Raw genomic sequence first — 17,278 nt, forward strand, 5'->3', positions numbered from 1 at the left:
AGGGCATTAAAAAATAAATTAGGATTAAAAATGAGCATATTGGAATGAAAATATTATTTTATCATCAGAAAGAAGACAGTCTTATGAAAAGCTAAGTCTAAATACAGACAAGAATTTAAGCTAAGAATGTACACTGAAAGACAAAGGGAAGAAATAATTGCATACTTTACTGTTTTCTTCAAATAAAATACTTTTATTAAGATATATAGCTATTAAATTGAACATTATGATGAATCCAAAGACTTGATATATAAAATAAAACTGGAGCTGTTAAAAAGTTTAAAAACCTTTAAGAAAATTGGTAAAATGGGCACTTTATTAGATTATCAGTTCTTAAAATACAATGCACATTCAGAATTGGATGAAAATAAGTGATAAAAACTAGAGACTGAAACTAGTTATCATAATTGTAAACCAATGAAATAAACTAAAATTATATTTTGCTCAACTGCATGTGCTCTATTAGCTTGATAAAATATTTCATAAACCAGGCCAACACTTCACTTTTGCATTTCTATTATAATCAGTTTTTTTTAATTGAGATTGTTCAAATACCATACAATTATCCAAAGAACCAAAGTGTGCAATCAGTTGCCCATGGTACCATGATACAGCTGTGCATCCATCACCACAATTAACTTTTTTTTCCCAATTGTTAGAACATTTTCATTGCTCCAGAAAAGAAATAAAGACAAAAAAAAAAAAAAAGAGACTCAAATCCTTCCATATCCCTAACAATACCCCCTGCATTATTGATTCACAGTATTGGTATAGTACATTTGTTACGGTTGATGAAAGCATGTTAAAATACTACTAAGTGTAGTATTTGTACAGTTAATTATGGACATTGCGCACAAGATTCACTATTTTATACACTCCCATCTTTTAACCTGCAACCTTCCTTTTGGTAACATATGTGACTTTGTGCTACCATCACCCCAAACTGTGTTCCAAACTTCTCACTCTTGTCTTTCCCTGTAGAGCAGGTATCTTGTTCACAAACTCTGTCACTGTCTGTTTGTCAGAGAATATTTTAAGCTCTCCCTCATATATGAAGGACAGTTTTGCCAGATATAGGATTCTTGGTTGGCAGTTTTTCTCTTTCAGTATCTTAAATATATCACACCACTTCCTTCTTACCTCCATGTTTTCTACTGAGAAATCCGCACATATTCTTATCACGCTTCTTTGTATGTGATGGATCACTTTTCTCTTGCTGCTTTCAGGATTCTCTCTGTCTTTGACGTTTGATAATCTGATTATTAAGTGTCCTGACGTAGGCCTATTCAGATCTATTCTGTTTGGGGTACACTGTGCTTCTTGGATCTGTAATTTTATGCCTTTCATAAAGAAATGGGAAATTTTCATTGAGATTATTTCCTCTATTATTGCTTCTGCCCCTTTTCCCGTCTCTTCTCCTTCTGGGACACCCATGACATGTACATTTGTGTGTAGGCTTTCAGGTGTCTTGTTCTCCAGTTCCTGAGTGTTTTCTTCTGCCTTTTGAGATCTGCTGTTGTATGTTTCCATTGTGTCTTTCATCTCTTGTGTTGTGCCTTTCATTTCCATAGATTCTGCCAGTTGTTTATTTGAACTTTCAATTTCTACCCTTATGTATGCCCAGTGTTTTCATTATACACTTCATCTCTTTTGCCATATCTTTCCTCAACTTTTTGAATTGATTCAGCACTAGTTGTTTCAATTCCTGTATCTCAGTTGAAGATTAAGTTTGTTCCTTTGACTGGGCCATAACTTTGTTTTTCTTAGTGTAGGCTGTAGTTTTCTGTTATCTAGGCATCTGGTTTCCTTGGTTACCCCAATCAGGTTTTCCTAGACCAGAACAGGATCAGGTCTTGGAAGGAGGCAATAGTATCCAGTTTCCCTGAGGGTGCCTTAGAAGACTGATACACCCTATGAGGCCTCAAGTCACTGTGCTTTTCTGCCTAGCAGGTGGTACCTGTCAGCCTGCAGCTCCTGACTGGTGTAAGGAGGTGTGGCCCATGGCTGTTTTCCCCCAGGCTCTGGTGTCTGGTTCTGAATGGAAGGCAAGTAGTAGAGCTTGGCGCCAACTCTTTCCTCTTAGGGAAGATACACCCCCTAGGGAGATGTCATTTGCATTTGAATAGTCTCTCTGCTGGTGCTATTTCCACCCTTGTCTGGGTCAGAATGCTGCGAATTGAAAATGGCTGAGGCTTTCTCCACTGAGCCACTCAGGTTGAGAGAAAGAAAAAGGGACAGAAAGCCCCCTTTCAGGGCCAGTCCACGGCCTACCCCCCCGTTTCACCCGCTGGCCAGAGATAGCACCCGGTACTCTGGGTACCCCCTCATGGGACAGAGGAGTCTTCTGGTTCTTTCAGGTCAGTCGTCACTAAAAACCTTTGTCTGTTTGTTGGGGATTTGTAGCTTGTATTCAGCAGTCCACATTTATTAATTAAAACCCCAGTTGGAGCTGGACTGAGGTATATTTGCTTGTTCAGAGAGTGCTGCTTTCTACTACAGCAAGGTTTTTCAGTTTGGGCTGACATGGGGGGAGGGACTCCCAGCTCGGGTTCGCAGTTTTTACTTACAGATTTATGCTGCAATTTCAGGAATTCCTCTTAATCCAGGTTGGTGTACGATGTGTGGAGAGTCACAGTTGTTCCCCAGCAGTTATTCCGGATTATTTACTAGCTGTTCCTAGTTGTTTATTAGTTGTTCCATGGACACTAACTAACTTCCACTCCTCTCTATGCTGCCATCTTCTGTCGTCTCTCCACCTGCTGGCTTTTACTCCTTCATTTTCTTTCTCCCATTCTCTTCTTCTTCGGGTTGCTCTCTTTTAAAGCCCAAGCTTGTGAGGAATTGCCCTGTGAAACCACTATGGCTCATGGGTTTGCTTTATGTTGCCACTCTTGCACAGTTAGTTGGCTGGGAGGGCTGTCTACCACACAGCTGAAGAACAGAAAGCTATAATCAGAGTTTTAATAGAAAGTTTTGGAGTCAACTCATTTTTGGGAAAATTCTGATTTCTTTGAAGTTATCCCAGCAGTACAAATCAGGAGCCATAGAAAGAACTCCAGAAGGCGAGGAACAAATCAGTTTTGAGAAAGGCAGAGTTGTCATTCAGTCCATATCTCACACACAAATCTCAAGGATATGTCTAACAAATGCAATTTCAAGAAGCAATGTGTAGTGTCTACTTTATCACTATTTATTATGACTGTCTGAGTCTGAGTCTCTACAAAGAGGAAACTATTAATAGTATGCAATAGTAGGAAAACAGGCACTCCTGCTGTTTTCCCAAATGCTGTAAGTCCCCAAACACAAGGACACCTGGGTCATTTCAAGGTGTTAATTACTAAAGCTGTGCTCACTTCCTGCTGTGGTGATTTTTTTTATGCCAGGTCCAAAGCAACATTCTATGAACAAATGAGGGTCAAATGTATTTTCTAATGATTTATATCATTCTCTCCTCATCTCTCTACTTTAGAATCTACTTTATTAGAATTACATAGGCAATGACAAATGGATTTCATTAACTGAATGAATTCAGCAGTAGTGTTCAAAGTAGTCTAAGAACACTTGGGAGATCACTGAGACCCGTTAGGTGGTCTGTGAGGTCAAGCCTATTTTCACAATAACACCAAGACATTATCTGCCTTTTTCGCTGTACTCACATTTGCAATGATGGTCCAAAGCAACAGGAGTTAAAACTGTTACAACCCTAGCACATATAAGGGCACCAAACTGCATTAGTCATCACTGAGTTCTAAAGCCACACTCTAGCCATAGGGAAAAAAAAAAGCCAGTTTCACCTAAGAATGTCCTTGATGAAGAAACAGTTTTATTAAATCTCAGCCCTCATGTATGGGCCTTTATAATAATCTGAGTGACAAAAATTAAAGTTTGTGTATTGCAAGCACTTTTATTAAAGACAGATGTACAATAGTGATAATTATCTCAAGGAAAAGCACTTGTGCAACTTTCTGAGTTGTGAGATGAATTAGCTGTTTTTCATTCTAACTTGAAAGAATGGATGACAAACTACAGTAGCTAGGTATTTGGCAGACATTTTCTTAAATAAAAACAAGTGAGCTTATCATTTCAAGGAAAACAACCAATGGTATCTGCTTCCGTGATAAAATCAGAGTTTTCAAGAGAAAATTAGAATTTTGGAAAACTTGTATTGATCACTGTGAGCCTGACAGCTCCTTATAGTTAAGACTTTTGTGATGAGATAGGCAATATTAACAAATGTGATTTTATGATTCTGTGTAATGACATGCTAAAATTGGGAAGATATGCATAATTCAGTGAATCAGTATTTTTTATTAATAACCAGTGTAACTTGATACAAAACCATGTATGAGTAAACGACACACTAGTGGCAAACTAATGGATTTTAATGCAACACAGTATGAAAAGTTCACTGATACAATATTAGATTTCGTACCACAATTAAGATTTAAAAAATTTCCATCTGTTGAATATTGGCATTATTATCAAGGATGAATACATGTAATTATCTGAAAAGGCTATTAAAGTACTCCTCCCTTTTCTAACTACATTTCTGTGAGGCTAGATTTTCTTCATATACTTTAATCAAAACAGTATTGCAATAGACTAAATGTAGAGATGAGAATCAAGCTTCTTCCTACTAAGCCAAGGATTAAACTGATTTGCAAAACTATCAGACATGTTATTCGTCTCAATAATTTTTTTTGTAAAAGTTATTTTTCATAAAAATATGTAATTTATATTATCATGTACTGGCTTTATAATTTTAAATGAATTAATTTTTTTTAATTCTCAGCTTTAATTTCTAATGCAGTAACTTATCAATAGATACAACTCACATAAACAAAAGTTTTTTGGAGTCCTCAAAAATTTTCAAGAGTGTAAAGGGATCTAGAGACCAAAGAGTTTGAGAACTGCTATAATAAAGGAAAGTGTAACTTTCCAGGTATTGGCTAAATGTCTAGACACTAAAGAAATGTATGAAGAATTCCCAAGCTTTAAAAAATATTACACCAGGTGTAATATGAATCCCACAAAACATCTGGCATCTTTTAGAGAAACTGCAGGAAAAGAGGTTCATAAGAAAAGAAGCCAAAATGAGTCTAAGGAGTTCTTCATATCTGGAAACTAAATTATAACAGAAAAAGGAATCTGGTTAGTTGTAGTGAAATGTCCCTAGGAAATTAGAAACTAAAAAGAGGAACCTATTGTACCAGATTTTTAGGATGATAAGGATGATACAGAAATGGAAAACTACTTGCACCTTTACTTTCCACTTCAACATTCTACTTTTAAGCAGAACTGTACCATGGAATGCAGGAAGGGCAGAGCTTGAGGTCTCTGTCCTCTCTTCCTGGGAGATTAAAGTACAATAAGGTAAAATCACAACCAAGTGAAATAAACCAATAAAATGAGTACTAGCTTCTAAAGAAACACAATGACACAAATGTGAAAATAATAATAAAAGCTATCATTGTGTGAACATTTATTTTGCGGCAATACAATACTTATCTTTACACAAACAAGTAACATTTATCCTTACATCAAAAAAGTAACTTGCTCCAGATCACTTAGCTAGTGATGGCAGAAAAAATATAAGCCAAAATCTGACCAAAATTGGTGCTGGCATGATACTCATGATGTACAAATGATAATAATTAACTTATATTTATAAGGCACTGATATAGTACCTAGCATTGTGATTGATGTTATCAGGAAACAGAGATAAATACCAACCTGCCCTCAAGAAATAATAAAAGACAGCACTTTACAATAAAGTAAAATACTTAACTGAATATTAAACAGGGTGGCATAGACTGTAAGTAGTAGAGAAGTTTAATACAGGGTGTGAGTAATCTACGAATATTTCTTAAGAGGGGTGAGACTTAAAGGTTGCAGACAATTTAAAGGGAGAGAAAGAGGAAAGGGACAATAAAGTAAATAATTCAGAATGTAGTAATACCATGGTGTTATGGACTGAATCATGCCCCCTACAAAGACATGCTCAAGTCTTAATTGATCTTGTGGATGTGAACTTATTTGTAAATGGGCTCTTCAAAGATCCTATTAGTTAAGAGGAGGCCCAACTGAATCAGGGTGGACCTTAATCCAATATTACTGGAGTCCTTATAAACAGAGGAAACTTGGACACAGTGAATACGATTGAATAAGAGAGAGGAAACAGTCAGTCATTTAATAGAGGCAGAGATTGAGTTACAGATTGCTGGAGAAAGGGTGATATCGTGGACACCCTGGCTTTTGGACTTCTAGTATCCAAAACTGTGAGACAAAAATCCTTGCTGTTTAAGCCAACCAGTTTGTGGTATTTGTCATAGTACCCTGGCAAACTAAGACACATGGGCAGGCACTAGAAAGAAGAATGATGCATGGGAAACAGTGAAGAAAAGAGGTATTTTTTTACGGGGGTGGGGAAGGGGGATTGGGGGAAGAACAAGTGATATATAAATATTTCCTTTTCATCAGTATTATATAACTCCCAAACTCACTTCTATTTATCCAAAAATAATTCTTTTAAAAAATTCTACATACCCTTCTTAATGGCTTTGTACTTCTCTTCATTCTCCATAAAGTTAGGATCCATCTTGAAAACATCTTAAAAAAATAAATTAAAGTTATGTTTATATTCTATATTTACATTTTTTGGTGCCTCATTTCCCAATTTCTGCCCCAGACTTACTAAGAACATCTTCTGGATTATAATCATCCTCTAGAGGGAGCATATGGGTGAACTGATCATCTTCTTCCACTAGGTCAAGTCCCTCGAGGATAACAGGGTGGTCCTTAAATCCATCCTTACGTACTGCAAACATCACTTCAATCATATACTGAACTCTTTTGTCAATTTCAGACTCATGGAGAATGTTTCGAAGGCGTTCAAATATAGCTAAACAAAAAGAATAGACAATAAAATAAGCAATAAATATTATAATACTCAAAAAAATGCTCAATATCAAAGCCAGAATACACTTACCATTAATTCCTCTTGGTGACACTTCTGTTAATTTGAGGCCACATTCCTTGAGAAAACCAATGGCTACTTCAACACTATCATCTGTTGGTCTTTCCAGGAGCAAAGTGAGCATCTCTAAGCATAAAACTTCATGTGCCTTAAACAGAATGCAAACATTTAGAAGAGAGAAAATGCTTTTACATATATTAACTTACTGTTGATAGAAAGCTTAAACATTAGTTAATTTGTTTATTGCAATGATAATATAACACATATGATACGCAAAGTTTTATAATGTACCTAGAAATATACCAAACATGGGACACAAATTTTCTTTCACTTTCACTATACATCTGTTAAGAATTTCCAGATGATTGTCCCCAAAAATCTTAATTTGCTATGCTACACCAAATACAACTATTTGTCTTATCTTCAGAAGAAATATTCTCACACATTATATTCAGGAAATACCATCGTTTAATTAACCTCAAAATAGAAGTTAAAAATGGTTAATTTTTAATATAATTATTTTCATAATCATCATGTTAAGAAGAGTAATAGATTCTTTTTATAATATCCTTCTCCATGACTGTAACTGTATATACACATTTCCCAATTCACCCTGAATTAGCAACTCTGACAGAGAGCAAATAGTTGTAAAGTTACATGGACATTAATTTTATTAGAAAATATCTTAAGTTTCTGGTACACAATGACAACTTTCAATACTTCCTCTTTATTTTTTTAATTAAATAAAACTATTCACACTGGTTATGTTCAAAAATTCATTTTATAAACAATGCCAGAGAAGGAATAAAACTCTAAGAAGCTTTCTATGGAAAGAAAATGAACTAGAAACATGTTCAAAACATCATACATATGTATAAGTATATACATATGTATAACTATTTGAGATGGGAAGGAGGAGCAGTGTAAATCTTGACTAAGGAGAATACCTTCCTCACATTGAGCGTAACAACAAAAAACCATATTTTTTTAAGTCAAACAGTCTTACATCAGTGATAAGAAAACATTACCCTTTTCCGTAGTGGGAAGATGCAAAATATTTATCATTTTAACTGTGTTGTGGCAATGCCAAAAATATTTCTGATATAAGCCTAACAGATATTCAAAAACTGAAACATATAATCTGTGCTGTTACAGACATGTGAAATTAAGTTTTCAGGACCTTAAGTACCAAGTCATCATGTAATAGTATAAATAAGTGTTAATTAGGTTAAAAACTAAAAGGTTCCTAAGTGTGAACACTGGAAAGAATTTCATTTAGGTAAGAAGTAAACGTTCTTTACTGTCACAGAGTCATGGAAATGAGAATGTATGACTTCAAAATTCTTCCTCTTAAACATAGATATTAAATTAAAAATGATAACAACATATCTGAAGAAAACCTTTGAGCATGACCAAGAGCAATTTTACTATTTTCAAGTTTAGCAGAATCTAAATAGAAACTCTAAAATAGTGGGTGAACAAAAAATAAGCAAAAAAGTATGAGCAATAAATGATAAAATTATTTGCACTTAAAACATATTAAAAGCAGTTGATCTACTATATTTTATAAGCTGATTTTAAAAATATCTGTTGTTGCAGATAAAAATAAATAAATATTTATTAGGTTCTCATGAACACCAGGTACAAGGAAAGAAGAGGTATCAATTTTTTTATTATTAGTTTTTAATTGAGATTGTTCAGATACCATACAATTATCCAATGACTCAAAGTGTCCAATCAATTGCCCACAGTACTATCATGCAGCTGTGCATCCATCACAATTTTTTTTCAACCTTTAGAACATTTTCATTACTCCAGAAAAGAAAGAAAGACAAAAAAAGGAAGCTCAATTCCTCCCATACCCCTAACCACCCCCACCTCCATTACTGATTCATATTTTTGGTATAGTATGTTTGTTACTGTTCATGGAAGAATGTTAAAATACTACTAACTGTAGTATATAGTTTGCAACAGGTTGTAGTTTTCTGTTGTCTATGCATCTGGTTTCCTAGGTTACCTCCAATCAGGTTTTCCCAGACCAGAACAGGTTCAGGTCCCAGAAAGGAGCAATATTTAGTATCAAATTTCCCTGAGGGTGTGTCTTAGAAGATTGACACACTTTGTAAGGCCTCGAGCTGCTGTGCTTTACCCCAACCTGCCCAGCAGGTGGCGCCTGGCAGCCTGTAGCTCCTGACTGGTATAAGGAGGTGTGGCCTGCTTAGTTTCTGTTTTGGCTCTTTTCCCCCAGGCTCTGGGGTCTGGTTCTGAATGGAAGGTAGGTAGTAGAGCTGGGCAAATCACCTTCTTCCTCTTAGGGAAGATATATCCTCTAGGGAGTTATCATCTGCATTTAAATAGGTTCTTTGTCTCTCTGACTCTGCTATCTCCACTCTTGTCTGGATCAGAGTGCTGAAAATTGAAAATGGCTGAGGCTTTCTCCGCTAAGCTGCTTGGGTTGAGAGAGAGAAAAAGGAATAGAAAGCCCCCTTTCAGGGCCAGTTCATGGCCCCCAGTTTCACCCATCAGCCAGAGATAGCACTTGTTCCCCTGGGCTCCCCTTCCCGGAACAGAGAAGTCCCCTGGCTCTTCGAGGTCAGTTGTCACTAAAAGCCTCTGCTTGTTGGGGATTTGCAGCTTGCACTGAGCAGTCTACATTTGCCAATTAAAACTCCAGTTGGAGCTGGACTGAGGTATATTCACTTGTTCAGAGAGTGCTGCTCCCTATCACAGCAAGGCTTTGCAGTTTGGGCAGCTGTGGGGGGAGGGGGCTCCCGGCTCGGGTCTGCAGTTTCTACTCACAGACGCCATGCTGCGATCTCAGGCATTCCTCCCATTCTGGGTTGGTGCACAATGTGTGGACAGTCACTGCTGTCCCCCAGCAGTTACTCCAGATTATTTACTAATTGTTCCTGGTTGTTTATTAGTTGTTCCAGGGAGACTAACTAACTTCCACTCCTCTCTATGCCACCATCTTCTTCTGTCTCCAAGAGGTATCAATTTTATTTTTTTATAAAAATGATTAAATTACATTCTTTGAGGGAAAAATCTGTGGTCAAGTAACCATGTGCGGTATTAAGAGTTTAGATCAACTTGATAAAATATTTACAAGTGCTCTCGTTTGTCTTTACATCAAAGAACATTAAATGCATTTATTGTAGTTTTAAACACTAAAATATCAACCAACATACTTATCTCAAGAAGTATAAATCAAACAAAACAAGAGATATGTCACTGAAGTAGCATCAACCTGTGTTCTAAAGCTACTGAATAGGAACTAGCTTTGAGGATAACTACTTACCACATTTTGGTTAATAAGATGTGCTACAAATTTTGAAGCAGTCAAACAAAGTTGCTGAAAAGTAAAGGTAGAGACAAAGTTAATCTACAAACTAAAACCAATTTTCATTTTTCTGTAGTCTCTACAGCTTACTAACACACTACTTAAAATATGTAATGCACAAGGTCAATTTTTATATTATAAGAAAGTTACAAGATAAAATCTAATACAATACAAACACACATACGATTAAAAAAAAACAACCAGCAAAAAAAGTAACACATGTGGAAGAGTACCATTTCTGGCTGGTTACAGTTCTGTAGTTATAATTTTTGTGACTCATCATCATTAGAGACTAGGGATATTCAGTAGAACAAAAAAAGTTCTGATGAAGCATACAATTTTTTAAAACACTCCTATGTAGAAACTGTTTATATTAGCTTATTAGTCTGTCCTTATGTGGCAGACTACATTCAAACTCATCATATATACCTTATCATTTCTTCGATAGCCTTTTCGAAAATTAAGAATTAACCTCTTGAGGATTAATTCTCCAATTTGTGGAAATTTTGAGTTGATAATTGCCACCAGTGCTGCATAAACATGGGTGAAGATTGGAGAAGCACTCTGTGCTTGCAGAACAGATCTGGACAGCAGTCCTCTGTTTTAAAGAGGAAGAAAAAAAAAATAGGAGACAATAATTACCAATACAATTAGAAGAAAGAATATAAATTCATTTAAAATACCAGTAATATTCTTCCTGTGTAAATAAACACAAAAGCTATTATCAGGGCCAATTTTTCACCACTTCATCTGGATTTGTCTTACTAATAAATAAATACTTCTTTTGAGAAAACAAAACCCGAATTTGTTCATTTATTAAATAGATTATGATTTTTATCTACAAATTTTTCTTCAAATTTTTTCTTTCAATATAATTCCTTTTTTTCCTGCTCTTGCCTGTTATATCTAATTATGACCTTGAATTTTCTAAACTTCTTAGAAATAATTTAACATTTTCAAAAAATTCACGGGAAAATTCAAGACCTCTTTCATAAGTACTAAATTTAGATTTAACCTACAATTTTCATTATGAGCCCACCATTTATATAAAATTGTCTCTTTTAATGAAATAAAACTGAAGACTTTGAATATTCTTTTGAAAGATAAAGACAATAAAAGCACTGCAGGATGAATGTTAAAACAATATCAGAAAAATAAAACACTCCACTTCTAACTCATTTTTAAAAGGCCATGTTTCTATATGCATTGGATGAGGAAAAGGAGAGCTAATAGAGTGGGCTAACAGAAGTGTTATTTTAAACAGTGCAATAACAAATAATTATTTAACAGTTTTCACACTTTGGTATGACAATTAAATCACTAGATTAGAAAATGAGAAAGAGATCTCAGCCCACACAAGAGAGGGAACTAAAGGGGTAACAGGCAAAATGCAAAGAATGTGAGCCTGGGAGTCACACAAACCTGTTTATTCTGGGTAGGCCACTTACTGGCTGCTTAACCTTGTTGAGCCTACATTTCAGAGTGGGTGTATAAGGAAAAGAAGTTAAAATTAAGCACAGAGAGGCGGGGCAAGATGGCGGCATAGAGAGGAGTGGAAGCTAAGTAGTCCCCCTGGAACAACTACAAAAAAACAGAAACAACTAGTAAATAATCCAGAATAACTGCGGGGGGACAAACGAGACCATCTACTCATCATACATGAACCTGAATTGGGAGGAATGCCTGAGAACACAGCATAAAATCTGTAAGTAAAACCTGTGGAACCAAGTCGTGAGACCCCCTCCCCCATAGCCCGAGCTGCAAAGCCTCGTGGTGCCACAGAGAAGCTCTCTCCCAGCAAGCGAATATAGCTCAGCTGAGCTCCAACTGGGGTTTTAAGTAGCGAGTGTGAACTGCTCACTACAGGTACGAATCCCCAAAAAACAGAGGTTTTGGGTGACGACTGACCTTGGAGAGCCAGAGGGTCGCCTTGGACTGGGTCTGAAGGGGACTATCTGTTTCTTTTTCAGCTCAGTGGAGAAAGCCCCAGTCATATTCAGTTTCCAGGGCTGTGACTTGGGGAAGGGTGGAGACAGCATAGAGAGCGAGATCACTGAAATGCTAATGACCTCCACCTGGGGGCTCTGTCTTATCTAGGAGGAAAGGGGTGGGGCCCTATCCATTCAGAACCAGACCCCAGAGCCTGGGGGAACACGGCCACACCTCCTCACACCAGTCAAGAATTATAGGCTGACAGGCATCACCTGCTGGGCAGAAAAGCACACTGAACTGAGGCATCAAAGGCTGGAGCAATGTTCTAAGACACACCCGCAGGGAAACCAGATACTGAATATTTCTTCCCTCTGGGACCTGAGCTTGTTCTGGTCTGGGAAAACCCGATTTGGATAACCAAGGAAACCATGCCTAGACAACAGAAAATTACAACCTACACTAAGAAAAACAAAGTTATGGCCCAGTCAAAGGAACAAATGTACACTTCAACTGAGATACAGGAATTTAAACTAATGCTAAATCAAATCAAAAAGTTTAGAGAAGATATTGCAAAAGAGATAGAGGCTGTAAAGGAAGCACTGGGCATGTATACGGCAGAAATCAAAAGTTCAAAAAAACAACCAGTAGAATATACGGAAATGAAAGGCAGAACACAAGAGATGAAAGACACAATGGAAACATACAACAGCAGATCTCAAGAGGCAGAAGAAAACACTCAGGAACTGGAGAACAAAACACCTGAAAGCCTACACGCAAAGGAGCAGATGGAGAAAAGAATGAAAAAATATGAGCAGTGTCTCCGGGAACTCAAGGATGAAACAAAGTACAATAATGTACATATCATTGGTGTCCCAGAAGGAGAAGAGAAGGGAAAGGGGGCAGAAGCAATAATAGAGGAAATAATTAATGAAAATTTCCCATCTCTTATGAAAGACATAAAATTACAGATCCAAGAAGCGCAGTGTACTCCAAACAGAAGAGATGTGAATAGGCCTACGCCAAGACACTTAATAATCAGATTATCAAATGTCAAAGACAGAGAATCCTGAAAGCAGCAAGAGAAAAGCGATCCATTACATACAAAGGAAGCTTAATAAGACTATGTGCGGATCTCTCAGCAGAAACCATGGAGGCAAGAAGGAAGTGGTGTGATATATTTAAGATACTGAAAGAGAAAAACTGCCAACCAAGAATCCTATATCCAGCAAAGCTGTCCTTCAAATATGAGGGAGAGCTCAAAATATTTTCTGACAAACAGACAATGAGAGACTTTGTGAACAAGACACCTGCCCTACAGGAAATACTAAAGGGAGCACTACAGGGTGATAAAAGACAGGAGTGTGTGGTTTGGAACACAATTTTGGGAGATGGTAGCACAACAATGTAAGTACACTGAACAAAGATAACTATGAATATGGATGAGAGAGGAAGGTAGGGATCATGTGAGACACCACAAGAAAGGAGGAAAGATAAAGACTGGGACTATGTAACTTGGTGAACTATAGAGTATTCAACAATTGTGATAAAATGTACAAATATGTTCTTTTACGAGGAAGAACAAGCAAACGTCAACCTTGCAAGGTGTTGAAAATGGGGAGGCATTGGGGGAGGGATGCAATCAGCATAAGCTAGAGACTGTAACTAATAGAATCATTGTATCATGCTTCCTTTAATGTAACAAAGGTGATATACCAAGGTAAATGCAGATAAGGGGGGGGGATAGGGGAGGCATGTTAGACAGTTGACATTGGTCGTATTGTCTGATTCTTTATTCTACTTTGATTTAAGGTTATTTTTCCTTTTGCTACTTCCTAGCTGTCATTTTTTTTTCCTCTTTCTTTTGCCTCTCTACCTTCTTTGACTCTCCCTCCCACCTTGTGGAAGAAATGTAGATGCCGTTATATATATAGTGGTGAAGGTGGTGAACACATAAATGTATGACCATGCAGAGAACCATTGATTATTTACTTGGGATGGAATGTATGGTGAGTGAACAAAACCATATTAAAAAAAAAACGGGTTGATGACAAAACCTCGAGGGCAATATACTGAGTGAAATAAGCCAGACACTAAGGACAATTATGGCAGGGTCTCACTGATAGGAGTTAATTATAATATGTAAACTCATAGACATGAAATATAAGGTGCCAAGATATAGGATGGGGTTTAAGAATGGGGAGTGGTTGCTTAGTATGAGCAGAATGTTCGACTAGGATGAACTTAAATGTTTGGAAATGAATGGGGGTGTTGGTAGCAAGATGTGAGAATAACTAACAGTGCCGAATGGTGTGTGAATGAGGTGGAAAGGGGAAGCTCAGATTCATATATGTCACCAGAAGGAAAGTTGGAGGTCAAAAGATGGGAATGTATAAAACTGAATCCTATGGTGGGCAATGTCCATGATCAACTGTACAAATACTAGAAATCACTTCCATGAACCAGAACAAATGTATGACAATACAATTAGAAGTTAATAATAGAGGGGCATATAGGGAAGAACTATATACCTATTACAAACTATATACTACAGTTAGTAGTATTTCAACATTTTTTCATAAACAGTAACAAATGTACTATATCAATACTACGAGTCAACAATTGAGGGGGGTTGGTTAGGGATAGGGGAGGATTAGAGTTTCCTTTTCTTTTTTTCTTTTTTCATCTTTCACTTTATTTCTTGTCTGGAGTAATGAAAAGTTTCTAAAAATTGAACAAAAATTAAGTGTGATGGATGCACAGCTGTATGAGGGTACCCAGGGGCAAGTGATTGTACACTTTGGATCTTTGGATAATTGTATGGTATCTGAACAATCTCAATAAAAATGAAAAAAAAAAAAAAAATTAAGCACAGGGCCTAGAACCTAACTGTTTTATAGCTGGTAATAAAACATTTGTCACTTCTCATGGATTTATGAAACTTTTTAATGGAATTATGAAAAATATCTGGGTCAATTTTGAGGGAAAAATTTTACCTTTTTCTTTTTTCCCTACTTAGCTGTAAGACAATTTTAACTTGGTATTATAAGAATATGGCCATATTTATTAGCCAAACTTTTAGGAATGACATCAAGTCAATGTACAAAATTTCCCAAATTTCATTCCCATGAACATCATGACAAAGCTGTTAATAAGATCTTCTCCAAAGGGTTTCACTGCTAAATAAGTTTGGGCAATTAATTAGTACTATATATAATAACAATCTCTTGAAGACTCACAATACCACTAGTATATTAAAATGTCTGAGATTTCCAATAATCAAGAAAATAGGTGGACTTGATTTTAGAGCTTCCAAAGTGCATCTTTCTTTAAAGTTATTATCAGTTTGGAAAAGGCTGCTTTAATTTAATAAATATAGAGAAGCAGGATAGCTCAGTGATTCAGAGCACAGACTCTTATGCCAGACTGCCTGGGTTCAAATTGATAAATATGTGTAGAGCCCCTTATTCTTAAAATAAAACATGTTTTAATCTATGAGAAAGAGGTATGAAAAGACATCTCTCCAGCCTCCTGCCTCAGGTAAGCCTATATTTCAGAAACATTTAGGGAAATGTTTGCTCTTCTATCTTTGGTGATTTCCAAGGCTAGAAACTCACTATTGCCTCTGGTTGCCTATTCTGTTTCATCAATCTTACAGTCACAATTTATGCAAAAGCAAGGTACTAGAAAAAATAAATGATTAACCCAAAGGAACAGAGTCTACACAGTTAATAGAGACAGAACAGAAATCTATGCTTCATTAATAGATAATCCTCAGCAAAATAAAAGATTTTAATGAGAAAGGGATCCTCTCCTCAAAAAGGCACTATCCTCTTTGACGGAGAGCCACTTGGGTAATAAGATCACTGAATTAAGAGGTAGGTTCTATTGTGGTTCTGAGGATCTCAAGCAAAATTATTTAACTTCTCTGATCTGCTTCTTTCTAAGTAAAATTGAGGACTCTACTTACTTTTGAGGCAGTGGCTGCCTCCTGGTCAACTTCCTGTAACACCCAAAGCATGTTCCACTTTGCCTTATATCCCCAGTCAATGTTTTTTTTGAGATGATGGATCAGGGTCATGACTTGAGAAAACAGCTCTCGAATCATAAAATAATAAATAGAATATAGAATATTTCTATTTCCTAACTCTTTAAAACATCACCAACTGCTTAAAACCACAAAGAAAATGGTAAGCCATTACCTTTTGTTTTTCTAAAACTTATTGCTGATCTTTCCCATTTTTTTGACATTCTGTTTGCTTTCTTTATAAATTAAATTGGTTTGAGGTAGCTCTTATCCATAAATATTTAACATTCATTACTCCTCACGGATTTACATTATTTGAGGCATCCAATAAACAAATTCCTGTGCAAAACTCAGTATGTGACATCAAAGCTTCTCGAAAAACAAAAATTCCACGCAACTTTAATAGTGAGGTACAAGTTATTTGTGAGTAGCTTATATTTTTATAAGAACTATATTTTAAAGAAATATCCTCACCTACCTCTGAAATGTAGTAACACAATTAATCAACGCTTATTGTTCATGTAGATACTATGTTCCTTTGAAAAAACTGCTATGAAATACTACAAAAAAATAGGTGTGCTTACCTTCCTCTAACTATATTTTCTTGAAGAAGCTCTTGAATAATAATACCTATATTAGAGATGTTGACTTTGTTGATAAGACCATTGATTGACTTCTTTAAGGCCTCCCAGCTCATTCTCTGATATGCTAAGCTAAAAAGAATTGATTTTAAAAGAGATTAAAATTTAAGAACATAAAAAATTACATGACAAGAGGTTACAATGTGAACACGAAAAATACTTAGCATTTATTTTTAACATTATCTACATGATAAAATGACCCAAAAACGCATAAAAATAATGGTGATTATGTAGTAAGAGAGTATCTCCTAACCCACATTCAATATTCTGTAATATGATGCTTAAGCAGTGACTGCTTCTCTTCAATAACGTAAAATTATAAGGACAATGTTTTGTCCTTATGTCCATATCTACAACAATTTAAA

The 17,278-nt window shown here is 36.1% G+C and overlaps 1 protein-coding gene across 1 annotated transcript in view; it reads right to left on the minus strand.

Moving 5' to 3' along the window:
- CWC22 (CWC22 spliceosome associated protein homolog) overlaps window positions 1-17,278 on the minus strand; it is a 98,657-nt gene that overhangs the window by 34,163 nt on the left and 47,216 nt on the right. The window contains exons 6-11 of the mRNA XM_037850050.1: window positions 16,857-16,985; window positions 10,746-10,914; window positions 10,275-10,328; window positions 6,989-7,124; window positions 6,695-6,901; window positions 6,547-6,609 (exon numbers count right to left, since the gene is read on the minus strand). Coding sequence (XP_037705978.1) covers window positions 6,547-6,609; window positions 6,695-6,901; window positions 6,989-7,124; window positions 10,275-10,328; window positions 10,746-10,914; window positions 16,857-16,985 — 758 coding nt within the window. The remainder of the gene's footprint in view (window positions 1-6,546; window positions 6,610-6,694; window positions 6,902-6,988; window positions 7,125-10,274; window positions 10,329-10,745; window positions 10,915-16,856; window positions 16,986-17,278) is intronic.

Source organism: Choloepus didactylus, chromosome 9 (genome assembly GCF_015220235.1).
Source record: "Choloepus didactylus isolate mChoDid1 chromosome 9, mChoDid1.pri, whole genome shotgun sequence".
In the NCBI taxonomy this organism is placed as follows: Eukaryota; Metazoa; Chordata; class Mammalia; order Pilosa; family Megalonychidae; genus Choloepus; species Choloepus didactylus.